At 53.4% G+C, this 11414-nt stretch overlaps 5 protein-coding genes across 5 annotated transcripts; all 5 read right to left on the bottom strand.

Annotated features, from left to right (window-relative positions):
* Positions 1-269: 269 nt before the first annotated feature.
* DACRYDRAFT_81548 (TPR-like protein) lies at positions 270-2578 on the bottom strand (the record flags this gene model as incomplete). Its single annotated transcript, XM_040776516.1, has 11 exons — positions 2467-2578; positions 2089-2422; positions 1991-2033; positions 1846-1942; positions 1666-1798; positions 1431-1614; positions 1201-1380; positions 985-1149; positions 828-936; positions 721-777; positions 270-672 (listed from the first exon to the last, which is right to left on the bottom strand). The coding sequence occupies exons 1-11, from the start codon at positions 2556-2558 to the stop codon at positions 270-272; spliced, it is 1797 nt and encodes a 598-aa protein (XP_040626832.1). The 5' UTR covers positions 2559-2578.
* A 137-nt stretch (positions 2579-2715) lies between these two features.
* On the bottom strand, positions 2716-3935 carry DACRYDRAFT_23474 (uncharacterized protein). The gene is made up of 3 exons (XM_040773255.1): positions 3787-3935; positions 3410-3734; positions 2716-3363 (listed from the first exon to the last, which is right to left on the bottom strand). The coding sequence occupies exons 1-3, from the start codon at positions 3801-3803 to the stop codon at positions 2791-2793; spliced, it is 915 nt and encodes a 304-aa protein (XP_040626833.1). The 5' UTR covers positions 3804-3935; the 3' UTR covers positions 2716-2790.
* A 1116-nt stretch (positions 3936-5051) lies between these two features.
* On the bottom strand, positions 5052-7118 carry DACRYDRAFT_101060 (uncharacterized protein; the record flags this gene model as incomplete). The annotated part of the gene is made up of 4 exons (XM_040767515.1): positions 6807-7118; positions 6660-6757; positions 6124-6609; positions 5052-5872 (listed from the first exon to the last, which is right to left on the bottom strand). The coding sequence occupies exons 3-4, from the start codon at positions 6329-6331 to the stop codon at positions 5052-5054; spliced, it is 1029 nt and encodes a 342-aa protein (XP_040626834.1). The 5' UTR covers positions 6332-6609; positions 6660-6757; positions 6807-7118.
* A 1822-nt stretch (positions 7119-8940) lies between these two features.
* Positions 8941-9461, bottom strand: DACRYDRAFT_55334 (uncharacterized protein; the record flags this gene model as incomplete). The annotated part of the gene is made up of 2 exons (XM_040775314.1): positions 8941-9213; positions 9261-9461. The coding sequence occupies 2 exons, from the start codon at positions 9459-9461 to the stop codon at positions 8941-8943; spliced, it is 474 nt and encodes a 157-aa protein (XP_040626835.1).
* Positions 9462-10796: 1335 nt separating this feature from the next.
* On the bottom strand, positions 10797-11392 carry DACRYDRAFT_23476 (uncharacterized protein; the record flags this gene model as incomplete). Its single annotated transcript, XM_040773256.1, has 1 exon — positions 10797-11392. A coding segment is annotated over one exon (483 nt), but the record flags the coding sequence as incomplete, so codon positions are not given.
* Positions 11393-11414: the final 22 nt, after the last annotated feature.

Here is an 11414-nt window from a genome sequence, read left to right on the forward strand (position 1 = left end):
GTCTGGATCTCCGGTGCTCCCCGGTTTCTCTCAGCTGAGGAGATGTTTCAGCATGACGACAGTGACGATGACGACATCACCAACTCTGCGGATGAGATGATGAATGATGAAAGTGCTGACTCGATGAAGAGGGTATCAGATTGGAGAGTGCAAGTTAAGCAGGGGAATAGAAAGGCAGAGAGGGGTGCAGCAATGGAGTGATGCGAGATGTTGTTGGTGGGGAGAAGGAACAGAAGCCTTTTTATGCTGGCGGCCGAACAGGCGACAAGTTATGTCTCTTGGGCACTCTGCACCTGCTGCTGCCCCTCACCTCTCGCCTGCATCGCATACCCACTAGCCAGCGAATCCAACTTCCGGTACATATCCCCGGCAACGCCCGCCTCCTCACAACTGCTCTCTCGCACCTGTTCCATCCACTCCATTGCTTCGTGTATACCCTCGGGAGATTCTGAGTCTGCGATACTTTGCGCTAGCGCGAGGAGGGATTTCGCGTAATCCGCAATGGGACGATTGGCTGTCGTACAGGCGGCGACGATCTTCCGGTGATAGGTGGTCGCAACGGCGTGGTCGCCATTGTAGTCAAGAAGGTTCGCAATACGGGTGTAGAGTTGTATCTGGTCGGCGTCTTCTCCCATTAGTGCACGCTTGAGACATTCCAACGCATCCAGTGGTCTACAAAGAAGGTTCGCTCTTGTCCCCACGGGGAAATACTATGCATACCTCTTCATAGCTGTGTAGCATGTAGCTAGCGCTTGCCACATACGCGAATCATATGGCCTGTATATCTGCGTGAACTGGAGTTAATAGGGCAGCAAGATTGAACACACCGGATTGCCGCGGCTCTCTGGTAATAATGAAGGGCATACGAGAACATGTCGAGCAGCTCGTATGTCTGACCAAGGCCGTACCACGCCCTGTAGTCTTTGCGATTGACATCTTCGCAACAGTCAGCGGCCACTCATATGTCACAGTTCGATCACCGACCAACTGCTCGCCGATATGCTTCTATTGCAGCTTGCGGATTCTTCATCTCCAGGTATTCGTGTCCCACCAGCGTCCATGCAGCGATGTACGATTTGTCCAATGTAAGCGCTCGACGGAAATATAGGACAGCTTTCTCGTGGTCGCCTCTCATCGAATGATAGTTGCCTGCCTCATGTCAACGCCGTTAAGTCCTCAATCCGGAAGGGAAGAACGCACCGACGAGACAGCACACTTCCGGCCGATCCTTGTTAACTTTTATCATGCGCCTCGCGACATCACCCAGCTTGGTCGGCTTGTCCAGTACGTACAATACGTTCGAGTAGACGTCCATGTCGTCCACTCGATCTGGGTCGGTCTCTTGGATCTCATCAAATATACGCTCTGCCTCCTCAGACTCTGTTATCAGACGTAAGTGGGGTACGGTATGATCAGCGGAAGCTTGCCACGGATGTTGAAGAAGACCAAGGCTTTCTGCGCCTTCAAGAACGATGAACTTGGGAAAGTCTCAAGCAACGTATCAATTGTTTCCACCGTGTTGTCCAAACTTGCAGTATATAGGTCGGCGGCCATTTTGACGGTAAAGATACGGGTGGTGAAATGGGAAGGTAACAGCGGTTGCAGGCGAGTGAACTGTTACAAGCTGATGTCAGCCGATAAAGTGCTTTAGAACACTGATCATACCTCCTCAACACTGTCAATGCAATGTCCAAGCTGGATCCAGCATGACCAATTGCACGGGTAAGATCGTAGTGATAATAAGAGCGCTTCCATCGCTTCCGCTCTCTTCTTCGCTCGGAACAGTAGTATGCCTTTCCTTCACACAGATCAGGTTCTGCTTTCCTCCAGAGGGATTACGCTCACAAGAACAAAAGGAAGGGTTCTGTCGGAGAGCCAATATCGTTGATCAGCTCGTTTAGTTGATCATTAACGGGTGAAGGTGTCCATTTCGCCCTATTATCTGGACCACTTTCAGCATACGACCAGTGACCGTCTCAAAAGATCATACGTTGATCGGCATTCCATCGTTCATCCGCATACTTGTCGCTCATCTGTTCTCATGAGTCTCATAAGTCTCAGCCACCTGAACGCGCAACCCGAACTCACCAAATATCTCGCATAAAGTCTCAAGAACCTCCCCAACCCGCTTTTACACCCCTTCAACACCTCCGCCGCTCTCCTAATCTCCCGCTTCCCCAGCAGCCCCTGGGCACGGCGGATCCTATCCTGGTCGTCTTCTTCGTCCAAAGAAGGGGGGACGACATCGTCTTCCGTGACTTCCATCGCCGATTCCGCGCTCAGGTTGGCGTTGGAAGACCGGATCGGGGTGGAGGTGGATGCTCGTAGGGGGTACGAGGGCCCCGCTTCATTTGGTGAATGTTGGCGGAGGGGAACGTACCGTCGAACGGAGTATGGAATGGCGTTGAGCAGCTCGGATGCCCTTAGTGAGTGAGTACACGTGTATAGGTAGAGGATGCGACATACCAGTCTGCGGCTGTCGTCAGCCCCCGATCACCACAATCGTCTACAGCTTGTCGCAATTCAGCAACGACTTGGCGAACATCCAAAGCTGCCATGTTGATAAAAGCAGCAAACAGAAAGAGACCGTCAAAGCAATGACACCGAATTCTCTTTCTCAATGGTGTGGTCGACGCGTTCACCAGTGCGTCTGTTTATGTAAGCACCCGTCGGCGTTAAGGAGTGGGTGACGTCAATGAAGTATATTCATTTGTGAGCTCATATACGGTACAATCGCTGCAATATACAAATCATATGTACCCACTAATTCAAAACCAATGAAGAAGTAGATCAAACCGAGTTCTGAATGCCATCCTTATTCAGATGCTCCTTCATTGTATCCAACTTGGTGTCAACCGGCTCAGTTCTCACATCCTCGATGATCTCCGCCGGTGTGGCAGGTTCCTTCGGAGCCACGGCAGTCTGATGAGTGCCAACAGGAGCGACATGCCCCTTTGCACTGTCGTATGCCGATGCAGCTGTCGTCTTGGAGCTAGCGAGAGCAGCAGATGCTGATTCCTGGGCTTGCTTTGCCCCTGTAGCTGCAGAATCTGCGGTAGGCTGTGCGAAGCCCTGGACCGCTCCCAGTTGGTTCGCCGCCGATTCCGCATAGGGCTTCGCTGCGCTCCCCGCAAGGTCGACATTCTCATGCGCTTGACCAGCAGCGGCGTCCTTTTGTTCAAGCGCAGCAGCAGCCGTAGGGGGGAGATGAGCCTGCGCAGAAGTGAGGAGGGATTTCATGCCTTCAAAAGCTGAGTTGGTCGTCGATTCCAGGGAGGACATGATCGATCCTCCCTTGGACGGATCGGTAGGATGCGCATGGAACGCTTCGTTCGCCTTCTGCTTTCCGACAGCAACGTACCCCTACTCGATGTCAGACCACATCCGTTCCTTCCACTCGACTACTTACCTGCGCTTGAGCAAGCAGAGTCCCTGCTAAACCCGCAGCTTGCTGAACGTAGCTCGTCCCCGCTTGTTTCGCCTTCTCCACATCCTCATGTCCCTCCCTAACAGCGCTATCGGTCTTCTCCCCCGCGTCAACTTGCAAGTTGTTAGCCGCGACCGAGCTCTGCTGCTTGCTCTGCTGCAGATGCTGCTGAGCGGAACCTTGGACCTGGTGCACTTTCTGCACCGCGGTATCTACATATGGTTGCGCCGCGGCCATGGCTTGTTCCCCCAACTTCTGGGCTTGGTCGAACCACGACTCGCTGGTTGACTCGGCCTGCGGCTTGTGCCTGTCAGTCAAGAGGTCAGCCATACCCCCCTCCTTGCATATATGTAACGTACTCGTTCTCTGAATACATATGTTGATACTGTTATCGTTATCGCAAGTAGTAAACGGGTGAGGCTCAGAGGGACCCAGTAGCGGAGAGATAGGCCCTGTCCAGCCCCGAGCCAAGGCATATAAGTACCTTCATAGTGCCCAGCCTAGGAGTCTCACGACTGTTCGTGGGAGAACGGTGAGGTTTACTTCCGTAACAGGGGAACAGGGTCTCATGACGTCCGATGACGTAGGAACCTGGTGATGTGTATCTATATATCCATTGAAGGAGCGATCGAGAGTTCACTAAAGGGAGAGGGAGGAAAGGGATCGGTGGGTCGTCGTACGTAGTTGGAGAGCGGAACTAGAGAGAAGGAGTACGAACGTTTACCATAACACGCACAGAGACCACCAATGGATGCAGAAACCAATTATGCAATACATATCCAGAGTATGTGACATTGTCGACTATTAGATGTGAACATTTGACCTAGGCAATCATGCACCCCTCCGGAATTCCAGCACAGAACTGCCTCGCTTCGTATACAACCCAGAGATCCGACGAACGATTCCAAATCGTCTCCTGATCTGATCCCCCCTGATCCGCGATAGATCGGAGTCGAATCTGTTCACTAGATGCCTTCACCGTCCCATCGTCCCGTAGATTCCGATTTAATCGCGCATGCAGGCCAATGGTTACAGCAAGGTTCCATCTCCAGCACGAGGCGATACAGAAGGAGGGACCAGCCTTACTTTCCATATAAGCCAGGGTAAGCACCATAATCAATCCAGGATGAAGGCGACGGCTATATAGCATCAGTCGTATCCAGTTCCTGGCTATGTCGTTCTTGATCGATGCGAAGCTCTTCCCATTGGTTGGTGCCCAGATGTTTCCGAATACTCAACCTTCGTCCTAGCGTCATGCTTGCAATGTCGCATATGGATCACGTATGCATGTGCATCGGTGAATGGACCTGCGGGGCACAAGCTCAAGCAAGGCATTGGGTTTGCAACGCTGGGTTGACGCATACGTTTACTTTCGCATACGAGGCAGGTCCTCTGCTTATCCGTATTGTCATGGCCACAGCCAAGACATACCCAAGTGACGATCTCCTCTTGGTGAGCATGACGGGGTGATTGGAAGAATCTGAGAGTTGGTGCCAAAGCTGTCATCCGGGCCTGTGCAACGACTTCTTCCAGTGGCCTGACAGGAGGAACGCTATGCAGAGTGTTCCCTGGTTGTGTGGTTTCGCTCGTGGCAGATGCCCGACCTGTAGTAGGGAGCTCTTCTTCATGTTTGTATGCAGGAGACTGCGTGGTCCTGACAGAACGAGGACGATGAGTCGAAGGTCCATCGGAGACAGAGGCTCGGGGTAAGTTGGCAGCTGGCCTGTCGGTCGTCATCAGCTAGTTCGTCATCTTCTGGCTCATCAGAGTCCGTGGGGGTTCCATTGTCACGTGAATTGGAATCTGTGTTGCCTTCATCGTCCGATTCTTCCTCCTTCTCAGGCAAGACCTCGATAGGCACTTCATGGGTGTCGTTTTGAACGTGTTGGGCCACCGCGTGTTCAACAATCTGTCTCGCAATACCGCGCTTCGATACTTGAGAACTCGGAGGGACAACATGAGGCGCAAGCGACTCACTGCCCGCATGATCTTCAGCATCGCTCTTCGACTCTGCCTGCTGCTCTTCTTCAATAGATCTTGCGACAACAGGAGGCGGGACCAATGGTTCTTGGCTTGAGCTGTGATGATGCCCAGAGGTGCTCTCAGAGCCATACGAAGCAGCAGCCCCATTGAGAATCGCTTGTAGATCCCGTACTTGTGATCGCCCGCGTTCAAGGTCATTCCGGGCCTGCGCAGGGCCTGCGTGTGTGTGGGGACCATAAGAAGTTCCAGCCTTGTTGAGAAGGGCAGCGGTATCCGTTGAGTAGAAGCCGATAGACGCGCCTCGAGCAACTGGCCCAACATCAGTGGGAGAGTGTCTGACAGTCAACTGTGCAGGAGAAGAAGTGTCTGTGTGTCTCGCGTCGCCTCTTGCTACTTGGGATGCCGTGAGAGACGGCGCAATCGAGCTTCCGCGCCCGTCTCTCTCAGAGCCGTCAAGGGGCGCTGTCCTTTGGGGAGAATCGTGGTTCCGTCGGAGGAAGTGGCAGTCGCATGCGTGGATGGTTGCGAGAGTTCAGGATGCACACAGGGTTTCCGCTCGATAGTATGATCGACAGTTTCCCACATCGTCATAGAAGCGAATCTGATAGTCGTTTCGTCGTTGGGTACGTCCCCTCGGTCGGTTATAACTTCTTAATCGGGCTCAATCTCTTCCTTCGGAGGGGCGTCCGTGTAGTAATCGGTTACAGGCGAACCTTCCCGTTGGTAAAAATCGTCCTTGTCAGATTCATCGTCAGGTTCAACTTTGACCTCCTGATCAGGTAAGACATCATCGGAATGTTCGATCTTGGGTCGGTTAGTAGCCTTAGATCGAATCTCGTCACATGTAATATCGTCGACAGTTCCTACATTGCCATCCTCAGGCGCATCCTCCTCATCTTCAGCGATGTCGTCCATATGCATATTTTCGCCCGCGTCATCTGGCTCAGGTTTCGATGGATCACCGACCGTCGGGTATGTGCAATAGCCGCAGGAGTGCCGGTCGGTGTTCGCAGACTATGCGCACGGGCAACAACATTGTTGGACCGAGGCGGGACTGACCGGTCTGGCGTGTGGGAGTTGCGGTGTACTGTCGCCGCTGTAGGCACCCAGGGACGACGTCTTGGCGGAGGAGGGGGCTCATCATCACTGCTGCTGCTGACGACGATAACGCTTCTCTCTCGCCGAACACTTGACGTTCTCTATATACACCATCAGACCCGACGTCAGAGTCGCAGATATGCGCGCTTACAAGCCGTTTTGGTGCTGGTCTCCTGACTTGTTCCTCCTCTACTACGTCAACCGAGCTCCGGGAGAGGTCGATCACCCTCTCCGGCCGAATCTCCCGACCTACACCCCTTCAGCGTCAACCAAAAGCAGGGGAACATCAACAACTCACGTCTCCTCGGCGTCGTCAGATCCACCACTGGCACTCTCACCGGTCTACGATACTCGGATCTCGCACCGAGAAAAGTGACCTCTCCGTCGTCTTCTGCCGGAGGGCAAATCGGCTTGCGACGAGAGGGCGAGCGCCTACGTTTTCTGCTCGAGGAAGAGGAGGGATCTATCTGGCTCTTAAATTGAGAGGTTGAGAGTGCTAAATTCGTTGGACGGCGCGCAAATTGCAGAGAAGGAGCTGTCGAGCCGTGACGCCGCGGTAGCAATTTTCCCTCCTGGAAGTTGTCGTCACGAGAAACGAGACGAAACCCTCAGCCCGCTTTCTCGCCCATCCGTAAAAGCGCAGCGACGGATGTTGCTCCATCGTGACTCGCCCCGGGTCGTATTCAGTTCCTGGGCAAGGAAAACGGCGAATGGAAGACGGCGTTAGAGTTACCAAAGGCTGTGCGTCTTCTTTTATCTTCTTTGACAATCTTTGACGGTCTTTGTGGTTATTGGCACACACTTCAGGGGAACCGATCTTCTTGTCAAATTCCACGTTGGTATCGTCCAGCCAACTAGAACAGATTTCAGGGCATGGGGGCATATGTGCGTTTCTATTCGTACAATATTCCATTCTCGCGTACGATTACACCCGATCCCCGGTGCCCAGTCCACGGCATACAGATCTCAACAAAAACAAACAAATGTTGAACGAAGAATGTCAGTAAAAGAAAAGAAGAACAAAAGACGTAAACCAAAAGCCCACTTTGTTGCGGGGTTGTTATACTATATGCCAAATGCGAGATGTGCTTCAGAAGTATTTGCGATTCTTGAGGGGAATGGGCGAAGAGCAGGGTTATGAACTCATCTCCACATCCCTCTCCCTCTGCGCTTCCCGTTCTAGCCACTGCCGGTTCACAGCGACCAACAGGTCCTTGACAAGCTTGGCGTGCCTTTTTCGTTCTCCTACGGAGGCCAAGGGGGATGCACCACCACTCACGCTGGAGGAAGGTGGGCTCGAAGTCGGCCGGTAGCCCCTTACTGGAGCTGCCAAAATGGAGGATAGCGGCGGGAGCCGGGGGTACAACCTTGTCGGTAATGCCCTCGCCTCCCTCTCGCTAATATTCAGGTTGCCGATACTGGGCAGGTCCCTGAGTCCAGAGGACGTAGAAGGCCTGCTTGTTGCCGGACTTGCCAGGTTGCTGATAGCGGGCAGCTTGAGCGAGGGGTCTTCGTATACCCTCCTAGAGTGGCGCAGGGGAGGACAGGGGGAGCGGGAGGGAGAGAGGGTGAGGTCCATCGCGCTCGGTGAAAGGGGGGCTTCTTTGAGCCTAGGGATCCTTTGTGTGCGCACACCGCCCATTCCACCGGGCATGTCTGAGCTCAGCTGGGGAACTAACTGGGGGTAAGAAGAGAAGGGGTACTGTTGATGCCCCGGCGAGTGGTGGGCGGGAGCAGCCTGCGGCATTGATTGATACCGCTGGGCAGTCTGGTGCGCGGGAGCCGGCATCGCATACTGCGAGTGGACGGTGTAGGGAGCGTTGTTCGATTCGTTGTAACTGTTGACGTTTATACCTGGCATGCCCGCAAGCCCTAGGGCGGCGAGCTCCTGATCAGAAAGCAGGTCGGTGTCGTTCGACATGTCGTGCGAGTCGTATCCGTTCGACGAGATAGCCTTGTGCAGCTGCAGAAGGGCGCCATTGATCTGCGCCAGATCGTTCTCGTTCTGCACAGCAGTGTTCAGGGCCTGGTGAAACCCAATCTGTTGTCCTTGCTGCGACTGGAGAAAGCTCGGCGAGAGCTCATTCAACCGCGCAGCCATAGCAGCGTCGTACATGTTCCCGCTAGTATCGTGTGCGGTCGCGTACCGCCTGCGCTTAGCGTCGCTGAAGAAATCCTCGAGACCGTCGTTCATCCGCTTGTTCTCCCGCTCATCATAGTTCCTCATTCCGGTTGACAGGGGAGGTGCGGCGGCGTAGCCATTGTTTGACTGGTGAACTGGGTAGGGCGAGAGGTTCGTGGGTGTGAGGAGGCCGGGCGAGTGGGGTGAGAGGGAAGGCGAGTGCGAGAGGGGCATCGTTGACGGGAGAGAGAGGTATTGGGATTGGTTGGATTGGGAGGAGAGGAATGCATATGCTACTCGTTAGCGTGAGTCAGATACAGTGGACAGGGTTGGGGGACGCACACTGGGCTTGCTGGGGCGAACGGCGTACAGAGGGCAGCCCGTCTGCGCGGGGAGGAGTGCCACCTATCCCGACATCGGGGGATAGGGAGGCAGAGCTGTGAGGTGAGATCCCAGTGTGTGGGAGGAGCGTGCCAGGTGCGAGCTGGGCCTTGGAGTGCTTGTGTGCTGTATGATGCTCTGCTGTGTGGATCTTTTCGTGTTTCTTGAGATCTTGAGGCCTCTTGAAGGCTTTGTTGCAGATCTGCGCAGGGTGAGATATGCTCTTAAAGATGAAAAGATGGTGCGTACATCACACGTATGTGGTTTGAGCGGCGTGTGCACTCTCAGATGGCTAGTGATATGGTCCCTCTTTGCACAGGAGACTCCGCAGTCTTTCCACTTGCATGTGAGGCAGAGATTTCCAGTAGACTTGCGTCCGATGTGGTCGTTGCAGAGGTGGATATAGAGCAGCTCTGGGTCTGCAGCGCGGTGTGAGCAGTTCTCCCACATGCATGTGTGGCCTGGTGGTGCTGGTGCAGGGAGAGTAGGGGACGCCGACTGCTTGTTCATTGTCGTCGGTGGAGACGGTGAAGACGACTTTGCAGACTGTTGTCGACGTTGAGGAGGAGACGACGAGGAGATGGTGGACATTGTGTATGGGATGTCATGTGTAATTCATGCGCCGTTGGACTGTATATGAAGCCGCGTGAGACTTTGCCAAGCCGTGCCAAGCACTTGGCAATTTGATCGAACGGTGAATCATGGCTTGGCACGGAGGCTAATGTCCCTGGATCATCGCTTACCTTATCCGCAGTCATTCTTGTAGCCACATGCTCACTTATTCTTATTAAGGATATTAATCCTAATATGGTAAATAACCATGATCCTCACTATTAAAACACTATCGCCCTCATGAACAATATTAGTGCCAACACTACTCGTAATTATCCCCTTTCTGCCCCTTTCTTCTTCCGCCAAGCCCCCCGAACCCCGCCAATCTCCTTCCGTTCCAAGACCGCCAAGACCGGGCTTGGCAGTCCGAGGACCCCTGCCAGCCTTCTTCCTCCTTTCCGACCTTTCCGATATCGCGCGCTTCGGCAGGGCTGTGCCTCTGACCTTAACCTGTTGGTCAGCCTTTTGACGCATGAAAATCTAGCCAATATTCCTGCTGGGCGCTTACGGTGACCTGACCGACAGTGACCGACTCCACAAGACAATATTGCATAATGGGTCATCCAGACCCCAAGGCTGCAGGTACGCAGACCGGGACTACCCAGCTCAGCTGGAATGTCCAAGCCGGCAACCAGGTATACATACACGCACTCTTGCCTGTGTCAACAGTCCAGAATAGGCTCTCCTTTCACCTCTGACATGTGGCTATTTTAAGTCCATGCGCAGTTTGGTGATATTCGCCCATCCTTGAGTGGAAATTCCAAGGAAGCTCTGATTAGAACCACGTCCTGCCGGGTGACGACAGAGTGGGAGTGACGTAGTAAAGTGCTAATTATGAAATAGAAGGCGATGATCGGAGGCGAGTACAGCAGTAAGGAATATTCTGCGTTCTTCTCTTTAACCAACGGGAAATTCTTCGGATCCATCTAGAGAGATACCCATTTAGATACGACTGATCCTGTTCATTATGAGGCATGCGCTGGCTTATATTAAGAGCGATGAAACTGGCATGTCCCTCCAGTCTTGCCTCCCCCTCCCCTCCTCGAGATGGAACATGGTTGTAATCATTGGGGCTAAAGAACTTCGCGCTCACTCAGGCTGTTTGAAGAGGTGCATATGATTGCCTGGGGCAAGATGTGTTCAGATCTCGTATTCGACAATGTTACATAGCACAACACACAACACTCGACATATGTGACGTACACAGCGCTGCTCAGACAATACAACCAAGACGGCTCAATGCCATAGCGACTGAAACACCCATATCAGTCTCCTTGTCCGCTGGCTCACCACCCTCTACCCGCTCGACATCTTCTGCTAGGGGATTCACTGAGGAACAAGGCATCCATGTTGGGTGGCTTGAAAGGATTCCGAACGGGGAACGTCGCCCGCAACAAGTCCAGACTGTCCTTAGCAGATTTGTCGCTGTATACAAAATGATAACGTTGAGGAGATTCTATATCCCACTCTTCCATTATACGGATGGCAAAGTACCGGATGCCTTTGGGAGCTGGCGAGGGGGCGGCGCAGAGATACACAGTCTCGAAAGATTCCACCTTCACCGCCAGCAGCTCAACATCGGCAGACACTCCATACGCCATGCGGAGAACTACGAAGCCTCCATCCGAAACCTCATAGAACGTTGGGCGCTGTACATCCAAATGCTCCTTCCTGTACCAGTCCCTTGGTATGCCCTCCATGTCTGCCTTCTCATTCAAAGCCGGGACCTTCACAATGCCTCCAATCGCATGTTGAGCTCGAATGTACAGCTGGCAGACTATAAGATAACAT

This window comes from Dacryopinax primogenitus, assembly GCF_000292625.1.
Source record: "Dacryopinax primogenitus strain DJM-731 SS1 chromosome Unknown DACRYscaffold_14, whole genome shotgun sequence".
Taxonomy (NCBI): domain Eukaryota; kingdom Fungi; phylum Basidiomycota; class Dacrymycetes; order Dacrymycetales; family Dacrymycetaceae; genus Dacryopinax; species Dacryopinax primogenitus.

Excerpts from the sequence above, each read along its gene's own strand:
- DACRYDRAFT_23474 (XM_040773255.1), bottom strand. Across the intron at positions 3,364-3,409 it reads CTCTGCTTGCTCAAGCGCAG|GGGTACGTTGCTGTCGGAAA; the intron begins GTAAGTAGTCGA and ends GACATCGAGTAG.